Source organism: Lampetra fluviatilis, chromosome 68 (assembly GCF_964198595.1).
Source record: "Lampetra fluviatilis chromosome 68, kcLamFluv1.1, whole genome shotgun sequence".
Taxonomy (NCBI): Eukaryota; Metazoa; Chordata; class Hyperoartia; order Petromyzontiformes; family Petromyzontidae; genus Lampetra; species Lampetra fluviatilis.
The window spans coordinates 4,470,345-4,498,056 of record NC_136342.1 but is presented as its reverse complement, the minus strand read 5'-3'; the positions used below and the strand labels follow the sequence as shown (position 1 = coordinate 4,498,056).

Below are 27,712 nucleotides of genomic sequence, written 5' to 3'. Positions count from 1 at the left end.
GTTAGGAAGGAGCATCGCTCACTCACTCACTCACTCACAAATGTTAGGAAGGAGCATCACTCACTCACTCACAAATGTCAGGAAGGAGCATCACTCACTCACTCACAAATGTCAGGAAGGAGCATCGCTCACTCACTCACAAATGTTAGGAAGGAGCATCACTCACTCACTCACAAATGTTAGGAAGGAGCATCACTCGCTCACTCACAAATGTTAGGAAGGAGCATCGCTCGCTCACTCACTCACAAATGTTAGGAAGGAGCATCACTCACTCACTCACTCACAAATGTTAGGAAGGAGCATCGCTCACTCACTCACTCACAAATGTTAGGAAGGAGCATCGCTCACTCACTCACTCACAAATGTTAGGAAGGAGCATCGCTCACTCACTCGCAAATGTTAGGAAGGAGCATCACTCGCTCACTCACAAATGTTAGGAAGGAGCATCACTCACTCACAAATGTTAGGAAGGAGCATCACTCGCTCACTCACAAATGTTAGGAAGGAGCATCACTCACTCGCTCACTAATGTTAGGAAGGAGCATCACTCACTCGCTCACTCACAAATGTTAGGAAGGAGCATCACTCGCTCACTCACTAATGTTAGGAAGGAGCATCACTCACTCGCTCACTCACAAATGTTAGGAAGGAGCATCACTCACTCACTCACAAATGTTAGGAAGGAGCATCACTCACTCGCTCACTCACAAATGTTAGGAAGGAGCATCACTCACTCGCTCACTCACAAATGTTAGGAAGGAGCATCGCTCACTCGCTCACTAATGTTAGGAAGGAGCATCACTCACTCACTCACAAATGTTAGGAAGGAGCATCGCTCACTCACTCACTCACAAATGTTAGGAAGGAGCATCGCTCACTCACTCACAAATGTTAGGAAGGAGCATCACTCACTCACTCACTAATGTTAGGAAGGAGCATCGCTCACTCACTCACAAATGTTAGGAAGGAGCATCACTCACTCACTCACTAATGTTAGGAAGGAGCATCGCTCACTCGCTCACTCACAAATGTTAGGAAGGAGCATCACTCACTCACTCACTCACAAATGTTAGGAAGGAGCATCACTCACTCACTCACTCACAAATGTTAGGAAGGAGCATCGCTCACTCACTCACTCACAAATGTTAGGAAGGAGCATCGCTCACTCACTCACTCACAAATGTTAGGAAGGAGCATCACTCACTCACTCACTCACAAATGTTAGGAAGGAGCATCACTCACTCACTCACAAATGTTAGGAAGGAGCATCGCTCACTCGCTCGCAAATGTTAGGAAGGAGCATCACTCACTCACTCACAAATGTTAGTAGGGAGCATCACTCACTCACTCACAAATGTTAGGAGGGAGCATCACTCACTCACTCACTCACAAATGTTAGGAAGGAGCATCGCTCGCTCACTCACTCACAAATGTTAGGAAGGAGCATCACTCACTCGCTCACTCACAAATGTTAGCAATGAGCATCTCTCACTCACTCACTAATGTTAGGAAGGAGCATCACTCACTCACTCACTCACAAATGTTAGGAAGGAGCATCGCTCGCTCACTCACTCACAAATGTTAGGAAGGAGCATCACTCACTCGCTCACTCACAAATGTTAGCAATGAGCATCACTCACTCACTAATGTTAGGAAGGAGCAACACTCACTCACTCACAAATGTTAGGAAGGAGCAACACTCACTCACTCACAAATGCTAGGAAGGAGCATCACTCACTCACTCACTCACAAATGTTGGGAAGGAGCATCACTCACTCACTCACAAATGTTAGGAAGGAGCATCACTCACTCGCTCACTCACAAATGTTAGGAAGGAGCATCGCTCACTCACTCACAAATGTTAGGAAGGAGCATCACTCACTCACTCACTCACAAATGTTAGGAAGGAGCATCACTCACTCACTCACTAATGTTAGGAAGGAGCATCACTCACTCACTCACTCACAAATGTTAGGAAGGAGCATCACTCACTCACTCACAAATGTTAGGAAGGAGCATCGCTCACTCGCTCACAAATGTTAGGAAGGAGCATCACTCGCTCACTCACTCACAAATGTTAGGAAGGAGCATCGCTCACTCACTCACAAATGTTAGGAAGGAGCATCACTCACTCACTCACTCACAAATGTTAGGAAGGAGCATCACTCACTCACTCACTCACAAATGTTAGGAAGGAGCATCACTCACTCACTCGCTCACAAATGTTAGGAAGGAGCATCGCTCACTCGCTCACAAATGTTAGGAAGGAGCATCACTCACTCACTCACTCACAAATGTTAGGAAGGAGCATCACTCACTCACTCACTCACAAATGTTAGGAAGGAGCATCGCTCACTCACTCACTCACAAATGTTAGGAAGGAGCATCACTCACTCACTCACAAATGTTAGGAAGGAGCATCGCTCACTCACTCACTCACTCACAAATGTTAGGAAGGAGCATCGCTCACTCACTCACAAATGTTAGGAAGGAGCATCGCTCACTCGCTCACTCACAAATGTTAGGAAGGAGCATCGCTCACTCACTCACTCACAAATGTTAGGAAGGAGCATCGCTCACTCACTCACTCACGAATGTTAGGAAGGAGCATCGCTCACTCACTCACTCACAAATGTTAGGAAGGAGCATCGCTCACTCACTCACTCACAAATGTTAGGAAGGAGCATCGCTCACTCACGAATGTTAGGAAGGAGCATCGCTCACTCACTCACTCACAAATGTTAGGAAGGAGCATCACTCGCTCACTCACTCACAAATGTTAGGAAGGAGCATCGCTCACTCACTCACTCACTCACAAATGTTAGGAAGGAGCATCACTCACTCACTCACTCACAAATGTTAGGAAGGAGCATCGCTCACTCACTCACTCACAAATGTTAGGAAGGAGCATCACTCGCTCACTCACGAATGTTAGGAAGGAGCATCGCTCACTCACTCACTCACAAATGTTAGGAAGGAGCATCACTCGCTCACTCACTCACAAATGTTAGGAAGGAGCATCGCTCACTCACTCACTCACAAATGTTAGGAAGGAGCATCACTCACTCACTCACAAATGTTAGGAAGGAACATCACTCACTCACTCACAAATGTTAGGAAGGAGCATCGCTCACTCACTCACTCACAAATGTTAGGAAGGAGCATCACTCGCTCACTCACAAATGTTAGGAAGGAGCATCGCTCACTCACTCACTCACAAATGTTAGGAAGGAGCATCACTCGCTCACTCACTCACAAATGTTAGGAAGGAGCATCACTCGCTCACTCACTCACAAATGTTAGGAAGGAGCATCGCTCACTCACTCACTCACAAATGTTAGGAAGGAGCATCACTCACTCACTCACAAATGTTAGGAAGGAGCATCACTCACTCACTCACAAATGTTAGGAAGGAGCATCGCTCACTCACTCACAAATGTTAGGAAGGAGCATCGCTCACTCGCTCACTCACAAATGTTAGGAAGGAGCATCGCTCACTCACTCACTCACAAATGTTAGGAAGGAGCATCGCTCACTCACTCACAAATGTTAGGAAGGAGCATCACTCACTCACTCACTCACTCACAAATGTTAGGAAGGAGCATCACTCACTCACTCGCAAATGTTAGGAAGGAGCATCGCTCACTCACTCACAAATGTTAGGAAGGAGCATCGCTCACTCGCTCACTCACAAATGTTAGGAAGGAGAATCACTCACTCACTCACTCACAAATGTTAGGAAGGAGCATCGCTCACTCACTCACAAATGTTAGGAAGGAGCATCACTCACTCACTCACAAATGTTGGGAAGGAGCATCGCTCACTCACTCACTCACAAATGTTAGGAAGGAGCATCGCTCACTCACTCACTCACAAATGTTAGGAAGGAGCATCGCTCACTCACTCACTCACAAATGTTAGGAAGGAGCATCGCTCACTCACTCACTCACGAATGTTAGGAAGGAGCATCGCTCACTCACTCACTCACAAATGTTAGGAAGGAGCATCGCTCACTCACTCACGAATGTTAGGAAGGAGCATCGCTCACTCACTCACTCACAAATGTTAGGAAGGAGCATCGCTCACTCACTCACTCACAAATGTTAGGAAGGAGCATCGCTCACTCACTCACTCACAAATGTTAGGAAGGAGCATCGCTCACTCACGAATGTTAGGAAGGAGCATCGCTCACTCACTCACTCACAAATGTTAGGAAGGAGCATCGCTCACTCACTCACTCACAAATGTTAGGAAGGAGCATCGCTCACTCACGAATGTTAGGAAGGAGCATCACTCGCTCACTCACGAATGTTAGGAAGGAGCATCGCTCACTCACTCACTCACAAATGTTAGGAAGGAGCATCACTCGCTCACTCACTCACAAATGTTAGGAAGGAGCATCGCTCACTCACTCACAAATGTTAGGAAGGAGCATCGCTCACTCACTCACTCACAAATGTTAGGAAGGAGCATCACTCACTCACTCACAAATGTTAGGAAGGAGCATCGCTCACTCACTCACTCACAAATGTTAGGAAGGAGCATCGCTCACTCACTCACTCACAAATGTTAGGAAGGAGCATCACTCACTCACTCACTCACAAATGTTAGGAAGGAGCATCGCTCACTCGCTCACTCACTAATGTTAGGAAGGAGCATCGCTCACTCACTCACTCACAAATGTTAGGAAGGAGAATCACTCACTCACTCACTCACAAATGTTAGGAAGGAGCATCGCTCACTCACTCACAAATGTTAGGAAGGAGCATCACTCACTCACTCACTCACAAATGTTAGAAAGGAGCATCGCTCACTCGCTCACTCACAAATGTTGGGAAGGAGCATCACTCACTCACTCACAAATGTTGGGAAGGAGCATCACTCACTCACTCACAAATGTTGGGAAGGAGCATCGCTCACTCGCTCACAAATGTTAGGAAGGAGCATCGCTCACTCACTCACTCACAAATGTTAGGAAGGAGCATCACTCACTCGCTCACAAATGTTAGGAAGGAGCATCACTCGCTCACTCACAAATGTTAGGAAGGAGCATCACTCGCTCACTCACAAATGTTAGGAAGGAGCATCACTCACTCGCTCACAAATGTTACGAAGGAGCATCGCTCACTCACTCACAAATGTTAGGAAGGAGCATCACTCACTCGCTCACAAATGTTACGAAGGAGCATCGCTCACTCACTCACAAATGTTAGGAAGGAGCATCACTCACTCGCTCACAAATGTTACGAAGGAGCATCGCTCACTCACTCACTCACAAATGTCAGGAAGGAGCATCGCTCACTCACTCACAAATGTTACGAAGGAGCATCGCTCACTCACAAATGTTGGGAAGGAGAAAGAAAGATGACCGGCAGATGCACCATCTGTGCCCCCTACTGTGCCAGGCTAGGTGCATGAGGTCACGGGACAGACCCTGCAGGTGCCACGGGTTGACCTGACTGAGATGACTGTCAGATGCACCACCAGCTGTACCCCCTGCTGTGCCAGGCTAGGTGCATGAGGTCACGGGACAGACCCTGCAGGTGCCACGTGTTGACTGATTGAGATGACTGTCAGATGCACCACCAGCTGTACCCCCTGCTGTGCCAGGCTAGGTGCATGAGGTCACGGGACAGACCCTGCAGGTGCCACGGGTTGACTGACTGAGATGACTGGCAGATGCACCACCTGTGCCCCCTGCCGTGCCAACTCGCTACGTTTTATCCGCACCGCACTGCCGAGCAGCAAACGCAGCAGCGTTTTTCACGAGCCTCCTCCCCCCTCCTCCCCCTCCCTTCTCCCCCCACCCCCCTCCTCCCTCCTCCCCTCCTCCTCCCCCCTCCTCCTCCCTCCTCCCCTCCCCTCTACACCACCTGTCCACAGCAGCCGAGCGAACGAGCCATCCCAACGGGGTCACTCTCTCCCCCGCCCCACCCATTGCCCCCCATTGCCCCCCCCCTCGCCCGCGCAGGCGACCCCGCCGTCTGCCAGGGCTGCTCCCGGCCAATCAGCGACCGCTTCCTGCTGCGTGCCGACGGGGCCCTCTGGCACGAGCGCTGCCTCCACTGCTGCTGCTGCCTCGAGCCGCTCACCCACTTGTGCTACTGCCGGGACCGACGCCTCTACTGCAAGCGCGACTACCACAGGTGGGGGGGTGGGGGGGGAGTGTGGGGGGTGGGGTAGAGGTGGGGGGGGGGCCAACCCACACCCCACCCACCCACCCCTCGCACGTGCGTCACAGTGTCATGGCTGCCGCCGCTCTCCGTCGGCCATTTATTGTGAAAATTCCGTCAGTTCCTACGATTGCTGTTTCATTTGCTTTCGTGGCTTTATTTTGGTGATTTCGAAAAGTGTATTGGTTTGGCCATGTTTGTTTGTTGTAGTACAGAGTTGGACTGATGGCCTTAATCTAAGTTGTCTTGTGGTTGTTGTTGTTATTGTTGTTTGACTTGCATCCCACTGGGATTTTTGCACACAGCGTTGGTGTACGGTGTTTTTTTCTGCAATATTTTGCTGTCTTTTCTTGAATTTTCTGTTTGCACTTAGTCACATAGTCACTTTAAGATGTTTTATGTTCGTGTTTTAGTTTTTTGTTTGTTGCGGTTGCACCCGATTCAAGAGCCGAATGGCTCACAGGGCTACACCAAATACATGAACTTGAACTTGAACTTGCCCCAACAAGTCTACCGAAGGCTCTCTTGTGTGTCACGGGGCCTCGTTTCTCTCGCACCGAATTCCCTCGGGCTGGGAAAACGCTCATTTTAGTGTTGCCAAATATCTCACGAACGCCATGAAACTTCCGCAGGCTTTTACAGCAGATTTGCACGTGCACTCAAAAAAAGTCAACATTTTTACTGATAGACCCCATCAAATGGGAGAAATTGGCGGGGATTGCTCTCTTGTGTGTCACGGGGCCTCGTTTCTCTCGCACCGAATTCTCTCGGGCTGGCAAAACGCTCATTTTAGTGTTGCCAAACAGCGTGCGAACGATCTTTGTCTTTGTCGCTCTCTTACTCGAGGTGTCGGGGACCCTCTGACCCCGTCCGAGCTCTCTACCCATGGAGGTAGTCCCCCTCTCTAGCCGGTAGCCTCCACTAGTGATGGCCGCTAGCCTCTACCCGCGTTGGCCGATAGGTCATCTCGACCCGTTGGTGGGCGGCGGTTGTCATCGGTGGCGATTGTCAGAGGCAGTCCTGGGCCTCCTCCCCTAGGTCGACTCAGCCTCAGATGAGTGCCTGGTGTAGCGGTGTGGTGTAGTAGAGTCTGGGTGTGTCTTTGTCCGTGTGTTTGGGTGTGTCTTTGTCTGTGTATGTCTCTGTGTCTCTGAGCCGGTCCTGGGCCTCCTCCCCTAGGTCGACTCAGCCTCAGATGAGTGCCTGGTCTAGCGGTGTGGTGTAGTAGAGTCTGGGTGTGTCTTTGTCCGTGTGTTTGGGTGTGTCTTTGTCTGTGTGTGTCTCTGTGTCTCTGAGCCGGTCCTGGGCCTCCTCCCCTAGGTCGACTCAGCCTCAGATGAGTGCCTGGTGTAGCGGTGTGGTGTAGTAGAGTCTGAGTGTGTCTTTGTCCGTGTGTTTGGGTGTGTCTTTGTCTGTGTGTGTCTCTGTGTCTCTGAGCCGGTCCTGGGCCTCCTCCCCTAGGTCGACTCAGCCTCAGATGAGTGCCTGGTGTAGCGGTGTGGTGTAGTAGAGTCTGGGTGTGTCTTTGTCCGTACGTTTGGGTGTGTCTTTGTCTGTGTGTGTCTCTGTGTCTCTGAGCCGGTCCTGGGCCTCCTCCCCTAGGTCGACTCAGCCTCAGATGAGTGCCTGGTGTAGCGGTGTGGCGTAGTAGAGTCTGGGTGTGTCTTTGTCTGTGTGTGTCTCTGTACTGTGTTATGAACCCGGTGACCCGGGTTCGATTCCCGCTCACGGCGAACACCACCAGTGACCATTCTCTGAACCGGTCCTGGGCCTCCCCTAGGTCGACTCAGCCTCAGATGAGTGCCTGGTGTAGCGGTGTGGCGTAGTAGAGTCTGGGTGTTTCTTTGTCCGTGTGTTTGGGTGTGTCTTTGTCTGTGTGTGTCTCTGTGTCTGTGTTATGAACCCGGCGACCCGGGTTCAATTACCGCTCACCGCAAATACCACCAGTGACCATTCTCTGAACCGGTCCTGGGCCTCCTCTAGGTCGACTCAGCCTCGAATGAGTACCTGGTGTAGCAGTGTAGCGTAGTGAACATCGCCACTGCGGTGGGAGACAAAGGCGGCTGGGCGTGGTGCTGGCCACACACCCCCTCGTGTGCCACAGTGCCAACAGCCTTCATAGGTTGCTGCTGCTGCTGCTACTCGCTAACATCACTTGCCCCCACAGTCTGTTAGGGCTACACGGGGGATCTTTGTCTTTGTGTATGGGGATCGGTGGTGCTGCTACTCGCTAACAGCACTTGCCCCGACAGTCTGTTAAGGGCTACACAGGCAGCATGGGTCTTTGTCTTCGATCTTGTGTGGTAGGAAAAGTAGCATGTTTTTCTCCCGTAACGCCGGGTGGTTTCCGTCACGCGAATCGGTTATGTGCGACGCCACGAACGTTTTGTCGGGATCGGAAATTCGGCATCGGCGTGGACTCGGAAGTTCGCCGCACGCGACGCGAGGTCCTCGTTTGAAGACGGGTCGACCCAAGTGGAGGCTCAGGACCACTTCCAAAGTTCGCCACCGTTCACGGTCCGTGAGCGGGGATCGAACTCGGGTCTCTTGCCGGGTTCGCGGCGCGGCGCTAGCCGCGATCGAGCGAACGGAACTACGTCCGCTGCGGGTAGGAACACGCGGCGGTCGTGACGGCTGCTGCCTCAGTGCAGCAGCATCGTCGCCGTTGTCATCGTAAGAGGCGTTGGGATGCTGCTGGATGTTGCTTCTAGTAGACGCTACTCTACGCACGCGCCTTGGTCGTTGTTCAGGCCTTGCAGTACTATGCATCTCACGGTGTTGTCGCAGACTACGTCGCTGCGAGTGTGAATAAGCGGTGGTTGTACAGCGGCTGCCTCGGCGTAGCATCATCGTCCAACGAGGTGTTGCGATGCTGCTGGATGCTGCTTTCTAGACGCTGCTCTACACATGCATCGCTCTTTGTTTGTGCCCTGCATTACTACGCATCATCTGGCGGTGTTGTCGCAGACTACGTCGCTGCGAGTTTGAATAAGCGGTGGTTGTATAGCGGCTGCCTCGGCGTAGCATCATCGTCCCACGAGGCGTTGGGATGCTGCTGGATGCTTCTAGACGCTACCCCACATGCCCTCAGTCCTTGTTTGGCCTGCATTGTGCATCTCACGTGTTATCGCGGACTGCGCTTTACCTCTATATTATTATTATAACGCGATGTAGCTTGGCGTACGTGTTTGAGTTCACTGGCAATGTGTTCCTGGTCGGATATGCATTGGGCTCTATGGTATAGAGTCTTGATGAGGGAATTCTTATAGCAATACAGTATATAATCTAATGTTGGGTTTGTCTATGACAGTATATAGTACGGTGTAGACTCGTGTGATGTAAGAGAATAAAGTTTAGATGGAAGCATATTATATATTTTTTTACGACGTAGAATTATAATGTATTACTTACTGTTAGTATCTCAGCTTATTGTAGAGTATATTTAGTATACTGTTGATACTATGTAGTTTATACTTTAGTTGTTTACATGGTGGTTTTAGTTACTGCAGCTACATACTATTAACACTCCTTCCCTTTATTAATGCTACCCCTATCCCCTCCCTTTCATGCTGCTAATCCTGCATAATGCACGGATATAAGTAGTACTAATCACATACCTGCATTTCCCATATCCCCCCCCCCCCCCCTTTGATGTTGCTAATCCTGCCTAATGCACGGGCATAAGTAGAACTAATCACATACCTGCATTTCCCATATCCCTTCCCTTTAATGCTGCTAATCCTGCATAATGCACGGGCATGAGTAGTACTAATTACATACCTGCATTTCCCATAAATATGCTAAATGCCTCTTGATATGCATATTCATTTGTCAAGGCGCCCTTTCCCCTCCTTCCAACTCAGCTTATATATATGCTCCAAGCACGTGTGCTGTTTCATTCAGACGCTGTCGCCTCAACAGACCTGGTTTTCACCTGAGGACGGCTGCTTGCGTTGTGGCCGAAACGTCGTGAGAATTGTTTTATTGTTTTATTTTTATTATTTTATTATTTCCCTTCTACGTGACTTTACCGAAAGAACCAAGAAGATTAATCACTAAATATATTTAAGGCCTCGACACAGAGGCATTGGATCTCTGTCTATCTATGTTGTGTGTCTCTCTCTCTGTGTCTCTGTTCTGTGTGTCTCTCTCTGTTTGTCTATGTTGTGTGTCTCTGTGTCTCTATGTGTCTCTCTCTCTGTGTCTATGTTGTATGTCTCTCTCTGTGTGTCTCTCTCTCTGTGTGTATCTTTGTTGTCTCTCTCTGCTTGTGTGTCTGTCTATGTGTCTCGGTGTCTGTGTTTTGTCTCTCTCTCAAATTTAGTTCTACCTGATGGTGGTGCTTGTTTTGCAATCGAAATGTCGTATTCTATTATTTAATGTCTTTTTTTCTGCATAGCTTTACCGAAAGAATGAGTCACTAAAGATAGATAATAAATACATTGCTGATACAGGTCTGAATGATCAAACTTGGGCAAGGCAGCAAAAACAACGACAAAAACAGTCCCAGACCACACCAAGATAACAACTCACAGTCGTAGTCGCTCAATAAATTGGCACATTGACATTGAACCAAAGATACACAGCTCAGGATCAAAGTTACAAATCACATTTTTGCAAATTGGGGTGTATCCAGCACTAATATTCTGCTTGAGGGGAGAGACTACCACCCATCAATGGTAGAGACTACCACCCATCACTGGTAGAGACTACCGCCCATCACTGGTAGAGACTACCGCCCATCACTGGTAGAGACTACCGCCCCTCACTGGTAGAGACTACCGCCCATCACTGGTAGAGACTACCACCCATCACTGGTAGAGACTACCGCTCCTCACTGGTAGAGACTACCGCCCATCACTGGTAGAGACTACCACCCATCACTGGTAGAGACTACCGCCCATCACTGGTAGAGACTACCACCCATCACTGGTAGAGACTACCGCCCATCACTGGTAGAGACTACCGCCCATCACTGGTAGAGACTACCGCCCCTCACTGGTAGAGACTACCGCCCATCACTGGTAGAGACTACCACCCATCACTGGTAGAGACTACCGCCCCTCACTGGTAGAGACTACCGCCCATCACTGGTAGAGACTACCACCCATCACTGGTAGAGACTACCGCCCATCACTGGTAGAGACTACCGCCCATCACTGGTAGAGACTACCACCCATCACTGGTAGAGACTACCACCCATCACTGGTAGAGACTACCGCCCATCACTGGTAGAGACTACCACCCATCACAGGTAGAGGCTACCGCCCATCACTGGTAGAGACTACCGCCCCTCACTGGTAGAGACTACCACCCATCACTGGTAGAGACTACCACCCATTACTGGTAGAGACTACCGCCCATCACTGGTAGAGACTACCACCCATCACAGGTAGAGGCTACCGCCCATCACTGGTAGAGACTACCGCCCCTCACTGGTAGAGACTACCACCCATCACTGGTAGAGACTACCACCCATCACTGGTAGAGACTACCACCCATCACTGGTAGAGACTACCACCCATCACTGGTAGAGACTACCACCCATCACTAGTAGAGACTACCACCCATCACTGTTAGAGACTACCACCCATCACTGGTAGAGACTACCACCCATCACTGGTAGAGACTACCACCCATCACTGGTAGAGACTACCACCCCTCACTGGTAGAGACTACCACCAATCACTGGTAGAGACTACCGCCCATCACTGGTAGAGACTACCACCCATCACTGGTAGAGACTACCGCCCATCACTGGTAGAGACTACCACCCATCACTGGTAGAGACTACCGCCCATCACTGGTAGAGACTACCACCCATCACTGGTAGAGACTACCACCCATCACTGATAGAGACTACCGCCCATCACTGGTAGAGACTACCGCCCCTCACTGGTAGAGACTACCACCCATCACTGGTAGAGACTACCACCCATCACTGGTAGAGACTACCACCCATCACTGGTAGAGACTACCACCCATCACTGGTAGAGACTACCACCCATCACTAGTAGAGACTACCACCCATCACTGGTAGAGACTACCACCCATCACTGGTAGAGACTACCACCCATCACTGGTAGAGACTACCACCCATCACTGGTAGAGACTACCGCTCATCACTGGTAGAGACTACCGCCCATCACTGGTAGAGACTACCACCCATCACTGGTAGAGACTACCACTCATCACTGGTAGAGACTACCGCCCATCACTGGTAGAGACTACCGCCCATCACTGGTAGAGACTACCACCCATCACTGGTAGAGACTACCACCCATCACTGGTAGAGACTACCACCCATCACTGGTAGAGACTACCGCCCATCACTGGTAGAGACTACCCACCCATCACTGGTAGAGACTACCGCCCATCACTGATAGAGACCACCACCCATCACTGGTAGAGACTACCACCCATCACTGGTAGAGACTACCGCCCATCACTGATAGAGACTACCACCCATCACTGGTAGAGACTACCACCCATCACTGGTAGAGACTACCACCCATCACTGGTAGAGACTACCACTCATCACTGGTAGAGACTACCACCCATCACTGGTAGAGACTACTGCCCCTCACTGGTAGAGACTACCACTCATCACTAGTAGAGACTACCACTCATCACTAGTAGAGACTACCACCCATCACTGGTAGAGACTACCACCCATCACTGGTAGAGACTACCACCCATCACTGGTAGAGACTACCACCCATCACTGGTAGAGACTACCACCCATCACTGGTAGAGACTACCGCCCATCACTGGTAGAGACTACCGCCCCTCACTGGTAGAGACTACCACCCATCACTGGTATAGACTACCACCCATCACTGGTAGAGACTACCACCCATCACTGGTAGAGACTACCACCCATCACTGGTAGAGACTACCACCCCTCACTGGTAGAGACTACCGCCCCTCACTTTTAGAGACTACCACCCATCACTAGTAGAGACTACCACCCATCACTGGTAGAGACTACCACCCATCACTGGTAGAGACTACCACCCATCACTGGTAGAGACTACCACCCATCACTGGTAGAGACTACCACCCATCACTGGTAGAGACTACCGCCCATCACTGGTAGAGACTACCGCCCCTCACTGGTAGAGACTACCACCCATCACTGGTATAGACTACCACCCATCACTGGTAGAGACTACCACCCATCACTGGTAGAGACTACCACCCATCACTGGTAGAGACTACCACCCCTCACTGGTAGAGACTACCACCCATCACTGGTAGAGACTACCACCCATCACTGGTAGAGACTACCACCCATCACTGGTAGAGACTATCGCCCCTCACTGGTAGAGACTACCACCCATCACTGGTAGAGATTACCACCCATCACTGGTAGAGACTACCACCCATCACTGGTAGAGACTACCACCCATCACTGGTAGAGACTACCGCCCCTCACTGGTAGAGACTACCACCCATCACTGGTAGAGACTACCACTCATCACTAGTAGAGACTACCACCCATCACTGGTAGAGACTACCACCCATCACTGGTAGAGACTACCACTCATCACTAATAGAGACTACCACCCATCACTGGTAGAGACTACCACCCATCACTGGTAGAGACTACCACCCATCACTGGTAGAGACTACCGCCCATCACTGGTAGAGACTACCGCCCCTCACTGGTAGAGACTACCGCCCCTCACTGGTAGAGACTACCACCCATCACTGGTAGAGACTACCACCCATCACTGCTAGAGACTACCACCCATCACTGGTAGAGACTACCACCCATCACTGGTAGAGACTACCACCCATCACTGGTAGAGACTACCGCCCCTCACTGGTAGAGACTACCACCCATCACTGGTAGAGACTACCACCCATCACTGGTAGAGACTACCGCCCATCACTGGTAGAGACTACCACCCATCACTGTAGAGACTACCACCCATCACTGGTAGAGACTACCACCCATCACTGGTAGAGACTACCGCCCCTCACTGGTAGAGACTATCGCCCCTCACTGGAAGAGACTACCGCCCATCACTGGTAGAGACTACCACCCATCACTGGTAGAGACTACCACCCATCACTGATAGAGACTACCACCCATCACTGGTAGAGACTACCACCCATCACTGGTAGAGACTACCGCCCCTCACTGGTAGAGACTACCACCCATCACTGGTAGAGACTACTACCAATCACTGGTAGAGACTACCACCCATCACTGTTAGAGACTACCACCCATCACTGGTAGAGACTACCACCAATCACTGGTAGAGACTACCGCCCATCACTGGTAGAGACTACCACCCATCACTGGTAGAGACTACCGCCCCTCACTGGTAGAGACTACCACCCCTCACTGGTAGAGACTACCACTCATCACTAGTAGAGACTACCACTCATCACTGGTAGAGACTACCACCCATCACTGGTAGAGACTACCACTCATCACTAGTAGAGACTACCACTCATCACTAGTAGAGACTACCACTCATCACTGGTAGAGACTACCACTCATCACTGGTAGAGACTACCACTCATCACTGGTAGAGACTACCACCCATCACTGGTAGAGATTACCACCCATCACTGGTAGAGACTACCGCCCATCACTGGTAGAGACTACCGCTCATCACTGGTAGAGACTACCGCTCATCACTGGTAGAGACTACCACCCATCACTGGTAGAGACTACCACCCATCACTGGTAGAGACTACCACTCATCACTGGTAGAGACTACCACCCATCACTGGTAGAGACTACCGCTCATCACTGGTAGAGACTACCACCCATCAATGGTAGAGACTACCGCTCATCACTGGTAGAGACTACCACCCATCACTGGTAGAGACTACCACCCATCACTGGTAGAGACTACCACTCATCACTGGTAGAGACTACCACCCATCACTGGTAGAGACTACCGCTCATCACTGGTAGAGACTACCACCCATCACTGGTAGAGACTACCGCTCATCACTGGTAGAGACTACCACCCATCACTGGTAGAGACTACCGCTCATCACTGGTAGAGACTACCACTCATCACTGGTAGAGACTACCGCTCATCACTGGTAGAGACTACCACCCATCACTGGTAGAGACTTCCGCTCATCACTGGTAGAGACTACCACTCATCACTGGTAGAGACTACCGCTCATCACTGGTAGAGACTACCACCCATCACTGGTAGAGACTACCACCCATCACTGGTAGAGACTACCACTCATCACTGGTAGAGACTACCACCCATCACTGGTAGAGACTACCGCTCATCACTGGTAGAGACTACCACCCATCACTGGTAGAGACTACCACTCATCACTGGTAGAGACTACCACCCATCACTGGTAGAGACTACCACCCATCACTGGTAGAGACTACCACCCATCACTGGTAGAGACTACCACCCATCACTGGTAGAGACTACCGCCCATCACTGGTAGAGACTACCACCCATCACTGGTAGAGACTACCACCCATCACTGATAGAGACTACCACCCATCACTGGTAGAGACTACCACCCATCACTGGTAGAGATTACCGCCCATCACTGGTAGAGACTACCACTCATCACTGGTAGAGACTACCGCCCATCACTGGTAGAGACTACCACCCATCACTGGTAGAGACTACCGCCCATCACTGGTAGAGACTACCCACCCATCACTGGTAGAGACTACCGCCCATCACTGATAGAGACCACCACCCATCACTGGTAGAGACTACCACCCATCACTGGTAGAGACTACCGCCCATCACTGATAGAGACTACCACCCATCACTGGTAGAGACTACCACCCATCACTGGTAGAGACTACCACCCATCACTGGTAGAGACTACCACTCATCACTGGTAGAGACTACCACCCATCACTGGTAGAGACTACTGCCCCTCACTGGTAGAGACTACCACTCATCACTAGTAGAGACTACCACTCATCACTAGTAGAGACTACCACCCATCACTGGTAGAGACTACCACCCATCACTGGTAGAGACTACCACCCATCACTGGTAGAGACTACCACCCATCACTGGTAGAGACTACCACCCATCACTGGTAGAGACTACCGCCCATCACTGGTAGAGACTACCGCCCCTCACTGGTAGAGACTACCACCCATCACTGGTATAGACTACCACCCATCACTGGTAGAGACTACCACCCATCACTGGTAGAGACTACCACCCATCACTGGTAGAGACTACCACCCCTCACTGGTAGAGACTACCGCCCCTCACTTTTAGAGACTACCACCCATCACTAGTAGAGACTACCACCCATCACTGGTAGAGACTATCGCCCCTCACTGGTAGAGACTACCACCCATCACTGGTAGAGATTACCACCCATCACTGGTAGAGACTACCACCCATCACTGGTAGAGACTACCACCCATCACTGGTAGAGACTACCGCCCCTCACTGGTAGAGACTACCACCCATCACTGGTAGAGACTACCACTCATCACTAGTAGAGACTACCACCCATCACTGGTAGAGACTACCACCCATCACTGGTAGAGACTACCACTCATCACTAATAGAGACTACCACCCATCACTGGTAGAGACTACCACCCATCACTGGTAGAGACTACCACCCATCACTGGTAGAGACTACCGCCCATCACTGGTAGAGACTACCGCCCCTCACTGGTAGAGACTACCGCCCCTCACTGGTAGAGACTACCACCCATCACTGGTAGAGACTACCACCCATCACTGCTAGAGACTACCACCCATCACTGGTAGAGACTACCACCCATCACTGGTAGAGACTACCACCCATCACTGGTAGAGACTACCGCCCCTCACTGGTAGAGACTACCACCCATCACTGGTAGAGACTACCACCCATCACTGGTAGAGACTACCGCCCATCACTGGTAGAGACTACCACCCATCACTGTAGAGACTACCACCCATCACTGGTAGAGACTACCACCCATCACTGGTAGAGACTACCGCCCCTCACTGGTAGAGACTATCGCCCCTCACTGGAAGAGACTACCGCCCATCACTGGTAGAGACTACCACCCATCACTGGTAGAGACTACCACCCATCACTGATAGAGACTACCACCCATCACTGGTAGAGACTACCACCCATCACTGGTAGAGACTACCGCCCCTCACTGGTAGAGACTACCTCCCATCACTGGTAGAGACTACTACCAATCACTGGTAGAGACTACCACCCATCACTGTTAGAGACTACCACCCATCACTGGTAGAGACTACCACCAATCACTGGTAGAGACTACCGCCCATCACTGGTAGAGACTACCACCCATCACTGGTAGAGACTACCGCCCCTCACTGGTAGAGACTACCGCCCCTCACTGGTAGAGACTACCACTCATCACTAGTAGAGACTACCACTCATCACTGGTAGAGACTACCACCCATCACTGGTAGAGACTACCACTCATCACTAGTAGAGACTACCACTCATCACTAGTAGAGACTACCACTCATCACTGGTAGAGACTACCACTCATCACTGGTAGAGACTACCACTCATCACTGGTAGAGACTACCACCCATCACTGGTAGAGATTACCACCCATCACTGGTAGAGACTACCGCCCATCACTGGTAGAGACTACCGCTCATCACTGGTAGAGACTACCGCTCATCACTGGTAGAGACTACCACCCATCACTGGTAGAGACTACCACCCATCACTGGTAGAGACTACCACTCATCACTGGTAGAGACTACCACCCATCACTGGTAGAGACTACCGCTCATCACTGGTAGAGACTACCACCCATCAATGGTAGAGACTACCGCTCATCACTGGTAGAGACTACCACCCATCACTGGTAGAGACTACCGCCCCTCACTGGTAGAGACTATCGCCCCTCACTGGAAGAGACTACCGCCCATCACTGGTAGAGACTACCACCCATCACTGGTAGAGACTACCACCCATCACTGATAGAGACTACCACCCATCACTGGTAGAGACTACCACCCATCACTGGTAGAGACTACCGCCCCTCACTGGTAGAGACTACCTCCCATCACTGGTAGAGACTACTACCAATCACTGGTAGAGACTACCACCCATCACTGTTAGAGACTACCACCCATCACTGGTAGAGACTACCACCAATCACTGGTAGAGACTACCGCCCATCACTGGTAGAGACTACCACCCATCACTGGTAGAGACTACCGCCCCTCACTGGTAGAGACTACCGCCCCTCACTGGTAGAGACTACCACTCATCACTAGTAGAGACTACCACTCATCACTGGTAGAGACTACCACCCATCACTGGTAGAGACTACCACTCATCACTAGTAGAGACTACCACTCATCACTAGTAGAGACTACCACTCATCACTGGTAGAGACTACCACTCATCACTGGTAGAGACTACCACTCATCACTGGTAGAGACTACCACCCATCACTGGTAGAGATTACCACCCATCACTGGTAGAGACTACCGCCCATCACTGGTAGAGACTACCGCTCATCACTGGTAGAGACTACCGCTCATCACTGGTAGAGACTACCACCCATCACTGGTAGAGACTACCACCCATCACTGGTAGAGACTACCACTCATCACTGGTAGAGACTACCACCCATCACTGGTAGAGACTACCGCTCATCACTGGTAGAGACTACCACCCATCAATGGTAGAGACTACCGCTCATCACTGGTAGAGACTACCACCCATCACTGGTAGAGACTACCACCCATCACTGGTAGAGACTACCACTCATCACTGGTAGAGACTACCACCCATCACTGGTAGAGACTACCGCTCATCACTGGTAGAGACTACCACCCATCACTGGTAGAGACTACCGCTCATCACTGGTAGAGACTACCACCCATCACTGGTAGAGACTACCGCTCATCACTGGTAGAGACTACCACTCATCACTGGTAGAGACTACCGCTCATCACTGGTAGAGACTACCACCCATCACTGGTAGAGACTACCGCTCATCACTGGTAGAGACTACCACTCATCACTGGTAGAGACTACCGCTCATCACTGGTAGAGACTACCACCCATCACTGGTAGAGACTACCACCCATCACTGGTAGAGACTACCACTCATCACTGGTAGAGACTACCACCCATCACTGGTAGAGACTACCGCTCATCACTGGTAGAGACTACCACCCATCACTGGTAGAGACTACCACTCATCACTGGTAGAGACTACCACCCATCACTGGTAGAGACTACCACCCATCACTGGTAGAGACTACCACCCATCACTGGTAGAGACTACCACCCATCACTGGTAGAGACTACCGCCCATCACTGGTAGAGACTACCACCCATCACTGGTAGAGACTACCACCCATCACTGATAGAGACTACCACCCATCACTGGTAGAGACTACCACCCATCACTGGTAGAGATTACCGCCCATCACTGGTAGAGACTACCACTCATCACTGGTAGAGACTACCGCCCATCACTGGTAGAGACTACCACCCATCACTGGTAGAGACTACCACCCATCACTGGTAGAGACTACCGCCCATCACTGGTAGAGGCTACCGGGTAGAAGGGGGTCTGCTTACATGCTTTCATTTGTGAATACTGAATTTTATTTGTTGTTAGCCTTGTAAAAAGTAAATTCGTATTTTTCTTTAACTTTGTTTTCCTTTTGAAAACATTACTGGGGGGGCCTCACAGTACCTGTGGTGGTGGTGATGGTGGGAGGTGGTGGGGGAGGGGTGGTGGTGGGTGGTGGGGTGGGTGGTGGTGGGTGGTGGTGGTGGATGGTGGTGGTGGGTGGTGGGGGGGGGTGGTGGTTTTCAGGAATGGGGCATGCGTGTGTGTTGTGTGTGATGATGATGATGATGATGCTGCTCGTATTATTAGGTTCAATAAACAGGACAGAAAACACTGGCACACACTTTGTGGTTTGGAGTTGCTTGGAGCTCGCGAGCTCCGTGGTGGGCTGACGAGAGTGAGCGAGAAAAGGGAGAGATAGAGAGAGACAGCGAGCGAGAGAGCGAGTGAGAGAGCGAGCGAGAGAGCGAGCGAGCGAGAGAGCGAGAGAGCGAGCGAGAGAGCGAGAGAGCGAGCGAGCGAGAGAGCGAGTGAGAGAGCGAGCGAGAGAGCGAGCGAGAGAGCGAGCGAGCGAGAGAGCGAGAGAGCGAGCGAGAGAGCGAGAGAGCGAGCGAGCGATAGAGCGAGCGAGAGAGCGAGCGAGAGAGCGAGCGAGAGAGCGAGCGAGCGAGAGAGCGAGAGAGCGAGCGAGAGAGCGAGAGAGCGAGCGAGCGAAGAGCGAGCGAGAGAGCGAGCGAGCGAGAGAGCGAGCGAGAGAGCGAGAGAGCGAGCGAGCGAGAGAGCGAGCGAGAGAGCGAGAGAGCGAGCGAGCGAGAGAGCGAGCGAGAGAGCGAGCGAGAGAGCGAGAGAGCGAGCGAGAGAGCGAGCGAGAGAGCGAGAGAGCGAGCGAGAGGTGGGGGTTTACATAAAGCAAAGTTTAAAAATGTAAATAAAATAAAAATACGAAATGATGAACGAAGCAAAGTGCCGAAATACACCGAGCATCTTCTTGTTTCCACTGAGAGGAGCGAGTGGAAACTGACATTTTCGTAGCGTGATGCCGTTAGGCAATGCTGTGCCTTCTGGGCCCATCTGATAGGCAATTCTTGCCACGTTCCTACGAGGGGTCATCTTGAATCTGATTAGAGTTTTCTACAATGAGAAATCCCACTGTGATTTGAGTTTTCACCAATGAGAAATCTCACGGTGATTTGAGTTTTCTACAATGAGAAATCTCACGGTGATTTGAGTTTTCTACAATGAGAAATCCCACGGTGATTTGAGTTTTCTACAATGAGAAATCCCGCGGTGATTTGAGTTTTCTACAATGAGAAATCCCACGGTGATTTGAGTTTTCACCAATGAGAAATCCCACTGTGATTTGAGTTTTCTACAATGAGAAATCCCACGGTGATTTGAGTTTTCTTCAATGAGAAATCCCACGGTGATTTGAGTTTTCTACAATGAGAAATCCCACGGCGATTTGAGTTTTCTACAATGAGAAATCCCACGGTGATTTGAGTTTCCTACAATGAGAAATCCCGCGGTGATTTGAGTTTTCTACAATGAGAAATCCCACGGTGATTTGAGTTTTCTACAATGAGAAATCCCACGGCGATTTGAGTTTTCACCAATGAGAAATCCCACTGTGATTTGAGTTTTCTACAATGAGAAATCCCACGGCGATTTGAGTTTTCTACAATGAGAAATCCCACGGTGATTTGAGTTTTCTACAATGAGAAATCCCACGGTGATTTGAGTTTCCTACAATGAAAAATCCCACGGTGATTTGAGTTTTCTACAATGAGAAATCCCACGGTGATTTGAGTTTTCTACAATGAGAAATCCCACGGCGATTTGAGTTTTCACCAATGAGAAATCCCACTGTGATTTGAGTTTTCTACAATGAGAAATCCCACGGCGATTTGAGTTTTCTACAATGAGAAATCCCACGGTGATTTGAGTTTTCTACAATGAGAAATCCCACGGCGATTTGAGTTTTCTACAATGAGAAATCCCACGGCGATTTGAGTTTTCTACAATGAGAAATCCCACTGTGATTTGAGTTTTCTACAATGAGAAATCCCACGGTGATTTGAGTTTTCTACAATGAGAAATCCCACGGTGATTTGAGTTTCCTACAATGAAAAATCCCACGGTGATTTGAGTTTTCTACAATGAGAAATCCCACGGCGATTTGAGTTTTCTACAATGAGAAATCCCACGGTGATTTGAGTTTTCTACAATGAGAAATCCCACGGTGATTTGAGTTTTCTACAATGAGAAGTCTCACGGTGATTTGAGTTTTCTACAATGAGAAATCCAACGGTGATTTGAGTTTTCTACAATGAGAAATCCCACGGTGATTTAAGTTTTCTACAATGAGAAGTCTCACGGTGATTTGAGTTTTCTACAATGAGAAATCCCACGGTGATTCGAGTTTTCTACAATGAGAAATCCCACTGTGATTTGAGTTTTCTACAATGAGAAATCCCACTGTGATTTGAGTTTTCTACAATGAGAAATCCCACTGTGATTTGAGTTTTCTACAATGAGAAGTCTCACGGTGATTTGAGTTTTCTACAATGAGAAATCCAACGGTGATTTGAGTTTTCTACAATGAGAAATCCCACGGTGATTCGAGTTTTCTACAATGAGAAATCCAACGGTGATTTGAGTTTTCTACAATGAGAAATCCCACGGTGATTTGAGTTTTCTACAATGAGAAGTCTCACGGTGATTTGAGTTTTCTACAATGAGAAATCCCACGGTGATTTGAGTTTTCTACAATGAGAAATCCCACGGTGATTTAAGTTTTCTACAATGAGAAGTCTCACGGTGATTTGAGTTTTCTACAATGAGAAATCCAACGGTGATTTGAGTTTTCTACAATGAGAAATCCCGCGGTGATTTGAGTTTTCTACAATGAGAAATCCAACGGTGATTTGAGTTTTCTACAATGAGAAATCCCACGGTGATTCGAGTTTTCTACAATGAGAAATCCCGCGGTGATTCGAGTTTTCTACAATGAGAAATCCCACGGTGATTCGAGTTTTCTACAATGAGAAATCCCACGGTGATTCGAGTTTTCTACAATGAGAAGTCTCACGGTGATTTGAGTTTTCTACAATGAAAATTCCCACGGTGATTTGAGTGATTGTGTGAAGAACTGAGTGAGTGAGTCACTGAGTGAGTGAGTGAGTGGGTGAGTGGGTGAGTGGGTGAGTGGGTGACTGGGTGAGTCACTGAGTGAGTGAGTGGGTGAGTGGGTGAGTGAGGGGTGACTGGGTGAGTGAGTGGAGTGAGTGAGTGAGTGGGTGAGTGAGTGAGTGAGTGGGTGATTGGGTGAGTGAGTGGGTGAGTGAGTGAGTGGGTGAGTGAGTGAGTGAGTGAGTGAGTGAGTGAGTGAGTGGGTGATTGAGTGGGTGAGTGAGTGAGTGGGTGAGTGAATGGATGGGGGGAGTTAGGGAGCACGTGAGTGAATGCATGGGTAAGTGCGTGGGTGAGTGAGTGGGTGAGTGATTGTGTGAAGAACTGAGTGAGTGAGTGAGTCGGTGAGTGGGTGACTGGGTGAGTGAGTGAGTGAGTGGGTGAGTGAGTGGGTGAGTGGGTGGGTGAGTAGGTGAGTGAGTGGGTGAGTAACTGAGTGAGTGAGTGACTGGGTGAGTGAGTGAGTTAGTGAATAACTGGGTGAGTGAGTGAGTGGCTGAGTGAGTAACTGAGTGAGTGGGTGAGTGAGTGGGTGAGTGAGTAACTGAGTGAGTGAGTGACTTGGTGAGTGAGTGAGTGAGTGAGTGGGTGGGTGGGTGGGTGAGTGAGTAGCTGAGTGAGTGAGTAACTGAGTGAGTGAGTGGGTGAGAGAGTGAGTGACCGAGTGATTGAGTGGGTGAGTGAGTGAGTAACTGAGTGAGTGTGTGTGTGAGTGAGTGAGTAGCTGAGTGAGTGAGTGGGTGGGTGAGTGAGTGGGAGACTGAGTGGGTGAGTGAGTGAGTAACTGAGTGAGTAGCTGAGTGAGTGAATAGCTGAGTGAGTGGGTGAGTGGGTGGGTGGTGAGTGAGTGAGTAGCTGAGTGAGTGAGTGAGTGTGTGAGTGAGTGAGTGAGTGAGTGGGTGAGTGAGTGAGTGGGTTAGTGAGTGAGTAGCTGAGTGAGTAGCTGAGTGAGTGGGTGGGTGAGTGAGTGAGTAGCTGAGTGAGTGAGTAACTGAGTGAGTGAGTGGGTGAGTGAGTGAGTGAGTGAGTGGGTGAGTGAGTGAGTGAGTGGGTGATTGAGTGGGTGAGTGAGTGAGTGGGTGAGTGAATGGATGGGGGAGTTAGGGAGCACGTGAGTGAATGCATGGGTAAGTGCGTGGGTGAGTGAGTGGGTGAGTGATTGTGTGAAGAACTGAGTGAGTGAGTTACTGAGTGAGTGAAGTGGGGTGAGTGGGTGACTGGGTGAGTGAGTGGGTGAGTGAGTGAGTGAGTGGGTGAGTGGGTGGGTGAGTAGGTGAGTGAGTGGGTGAGTAACTGAGTGAGTGAGTGACTGGGTGAGTGAGTGAGTGAATAACTGGGTGAGTGAGTAAGTGAGTGGCTGAGTGAGTGACTGAGTGAGTAACTGAGTGAGTGGGTTGAGTGAGTGGGTGAGTGAGTAACTGAGTGAGTGAGTGACTTGGTGAGTGAGTGAGTGAGTGAGTGGGTGGGTGGGTGGTGTGGGTGAGTGAGTAGCTGAGTGAGTGAGTAACTGAGTGAGTGAGTGGGTGAGAGAGTGAGTGACCGAGTGATTGAGTGGGTGAGTGAGTGAGTAACTGAGTGAGTGTGTGTGTGAGTGAGTGAGTAGCTGAGTGAGTGAGTGAGTGGGTGGGTGAGTGAGTGGGAGACTGAGTGGGTGAGTGAGTGAGTAACTGATTGAGTAGCTGAGTGAGTGAGTGGGTGAGTAACTGAGTGAGTGAATGAGTGACTGGGTGAGTGAGTGAGTGAGTGAATAACTGGGTGAGTGAGTGAGTGAGTGAGTGAGTGAGTGAGTGAGTGGCTGAGTGAGTGACTAAATGAGTAACTGAGTGAGTGGGTGAGTGAGTGGGTGAGTGAGTAACTGAGTGAGTGAGTGACTTGGTGAGTGAGTGAATGAGTGAGTGAGTGAGTGGGTGGGTGGGTGGGTGGGTGAGTGAGTAGCTGAGTGAGTGAGTAACTGAGTGAGTGAGTGGGTGAGAGAGTGAGTGACCGAGTGATTGAGTGGGTGAGTGAGTGAGTAACTGAGTGAGTGTGTGTGTGAGTGAGTGAGTAGCTGAGTGAGTGAGTGGTGTGGGTGAGTGAGTGGGAGACTGAGTGGGTGAGTGAGTGAGTAACTGAGTGAGTAGCTGAGTGAGTGAATAGCTGAGTGAGTGGGTGAGTGGGGTGGGTGAGTGAGTGAGTAGCTGAGTGAGTGAGTGAGTGTGTGAGTGAGTGAGTGAGTGGGTGAGTGAGTGAGTGGGTTAGTGAGTGAGTAGCTGAGTGAGTAGCTGAGTGAGTGGGTGGGTGAGTGAGTAGCTGAGTGAGTGAGTAACTGAGTGAGTGAGTGGGTGAGTGAGTGAGTGAGTGAGTGAGTGGGTGAGTGAGTGAGTGAGTGGGTGATGAGTGGGTGAGTGAGTGAGTGGAGTGGTGAGTGAATGGATGGGGGAGTTAGGGAGCACGTGAGTGAATGCATGGGTAAGTGCGTGGGTGAGTGAGTGGGTGAGTGATTGTGTGAAGAACTGAGTGAGTGAGTTACTGAGTGAGTGAGTGGGTGAGTGGGTGACTGGGTGAGTGAGTGGGTGAGTGAGTGAGTGAGTGGGTGAGTGGGTGGGTGAGTAGGTGAGTGAGTGGGTGAGTGAGTGAGTGAGTGACTGGGTGAGTGAGTGAGTGAATAACTGGGTGAGTGAGTAAGTGAGTGGCTGAGTGAGTGACTGAGTGAGTAACTGAGTGAGTGGGTGAGTGAGTGGGTGAGTGAGTGAGTGAGTGAGTGGGTGGGTGGGTGGGTGGGTGGGTGAGTGAGTAGCTGAGTGAGTGAGTAACTGAGTGAGTGAGTGGATGAGAGAGTGAGTGACCGAGTGATTGAGTGGGTGAGTGAGTGAGTAACTGAGTGAGTGTGTGTGTGAGTGAGTGAGTAGCTGAGTGAGTGATTGTGTGAAGAACTGAGTGAGTGAGTTACTGAGTGAGTGAGTGGGTGAGTGGGTGACTGGGTGAGTGAGTGGGTGAGTGAGTGAGTGGGTGAGTGGGTGGGTGAGTAGGTGAGTGAGTGGGTGAGTAACTGAGTGAGTGAGTGACTGGGTGAGTGAGTGAGTGAATAACTGGGTGAGTGAGTAAGTGAGTGGCTGAGTGAGTGACTGAGTGAGTAACTGAGTGAGTGGGTGAGTGAGTGGGGTGAGTGAGTGAGGTGAGTGAGTGAGTGGGTGGGTGGGTGGGTGGGTGGGTGAGTGAGTAGCTGAGCGAGTGAGTAACTGAGTGAGTGAGTGGGTGAGGAGAGTGAGTGACCGAGTGATTGAGTGGGTGAGTGAGTGAGTAACTGAGTGAGTGTGTGTGTGAGTGAGTGAGTAGCTGAGTGAGTGAGTGAGTGGTGGGGTGGGTGAAGTGAGTGGGAGACTGAGTGGGTGAGTGAGTGAGTAACTGATTGAGTAGCTGAGTGAGTGAGTGGGTGAGTAACTGAGTGAGTGAGTGAGTGACTGGGTGAGTGAGTGAGTGAGTGAATAACTGGGTGAGTGAGTGAGTGAGTGGCTGAGTGAGTGACTAAATGAGTAACTGAGTGAGTGGGGTGAGTGAGTGGGTGAGTGAGTAACTGAGTGAGTGAGTGACTTGGTGAGTGAGTGAATGAGTGAGTGAGTGAGTGGGTGGGTGGGTGGGTGGGTGAGTGAGTGGCTGAGTGAGTGAGTAACTGAGTGAGTGAGTGGGTGAGAGAGTGAGTGACCGAGTGATTGAGTGGGTGAGTGAGTGAGTAACTGAGTGAGTGTGTGTGTGAGTGAGTGAGTAGCTGAGTGAGTGAGTGAGTGGGTGGGTGAGTGAGTGGGAGACTGAGTGGGTGAGCTGAGTGAGTAACTGAGTGAGTAGCTGAGTGAGTGAATAGCTGAGTGAGTGGGTGAGTGGGTGGGTGAGTGAGTGAGTAGCTGAGTGAGTGAGTGAGTGTGTGAGTGAGTGGGTGAGTGAGTGAGTGAGTGAGTGGGTTAGTGAGTGAGTAGCTGAGTGAGTAGCTGAGTGAGTGGGTGGGTGAGTGAGTGAGTAGCTGAGTGAGTGAGTAACTGAGTGAGTGAGTGGGTGAGTGAGTTAGTGAGTGGGTGAGTAAGTGAGTAACTGATGGAGTGAGTGGGTAAGTGAGTGAGTGAGTGGGTGAGTGAGTGAGTAGCTGAGTGAGTGGGTGAGTGAGTGGGTGAGTGAGTTCAGTGAGTGAGTGAGTGAGTGAGTAGCTGAGTGAGTGAGTGGGGGAGTGAGTGGGTGATTGTGTAACTAAGTGAGTGGATGAGTGAGTGACTGAGTAGTTGAGTGAGTGAGTGGGTGATTGAGTGGGTGAGTGAGTGAGTAGCTGAGTGAGTGAGTGGGGGAGTGAGTGGGTGAGTGAGTGGGTGAGTGAGTGAGTGAGTAGCTGAGTGAGTGAGTAGCTGAGTGAGGGAGTGGGTGAGTGAGTAGCTGAGTGAGTGAGTGGGGGAGTGAGTGGGTGAGTGAGTGGGTGAGTGAGTGAGTGAGTAGCTGAGTGAGTGAGTAGCTGAGTGAGGGAGTGGGTGAGTGAGTAGCTGAGTGAGTGAGTGGGTGAGTGAGTAGCTGAGTGAGTGAGTGTGTGAGTGAGTAGCTGAGTGAGTGAGTGGGTGAGTGTCTGGAGGGGGTAGGGGGGGGGGGCCTGCTGGCGCCATCAAAGTGATATTTTACCAGAAGTGCAGGAAGAGATGGGGGGGAGCTCAGCTCGAGACGGACTCCCGGCTAAGCCTCCAATTTGGTGGTGCCAGGAGACCTCCTCCCCCCTCAGCTCCCTCCCCCCTCAGCTCCCTCCCCCCCTCAACTCCCTCCCCCCTCAGCCCCCTCCC

The 27,712-nt window shown here is 50.6% G+C and overlaps 1 protein-coding gene across 1 annotated transcript in view; it reads left to right on the top strand.

Annotated features, from left to right (window-relative positions):
• The window catches only part of LOC144952541 (LIM homeobox transcription factor 1-beta-like), a 174,296-nt gene that overhangs the window by 39,949 nt on the left and 106,635 nt on the right, over positions 1-27,712 (top strand). The window contains exon 2 of the mRNA XM_078882991.1: positions 5,972-6,146. Within this exon, the coding sequence (XP_078739117.1) occupies positions 5,972-6,146 (175 nt within the window). The remainder of the gene's footprint in view (positions 1-5,971; positions 6,147-27,712) is intronic.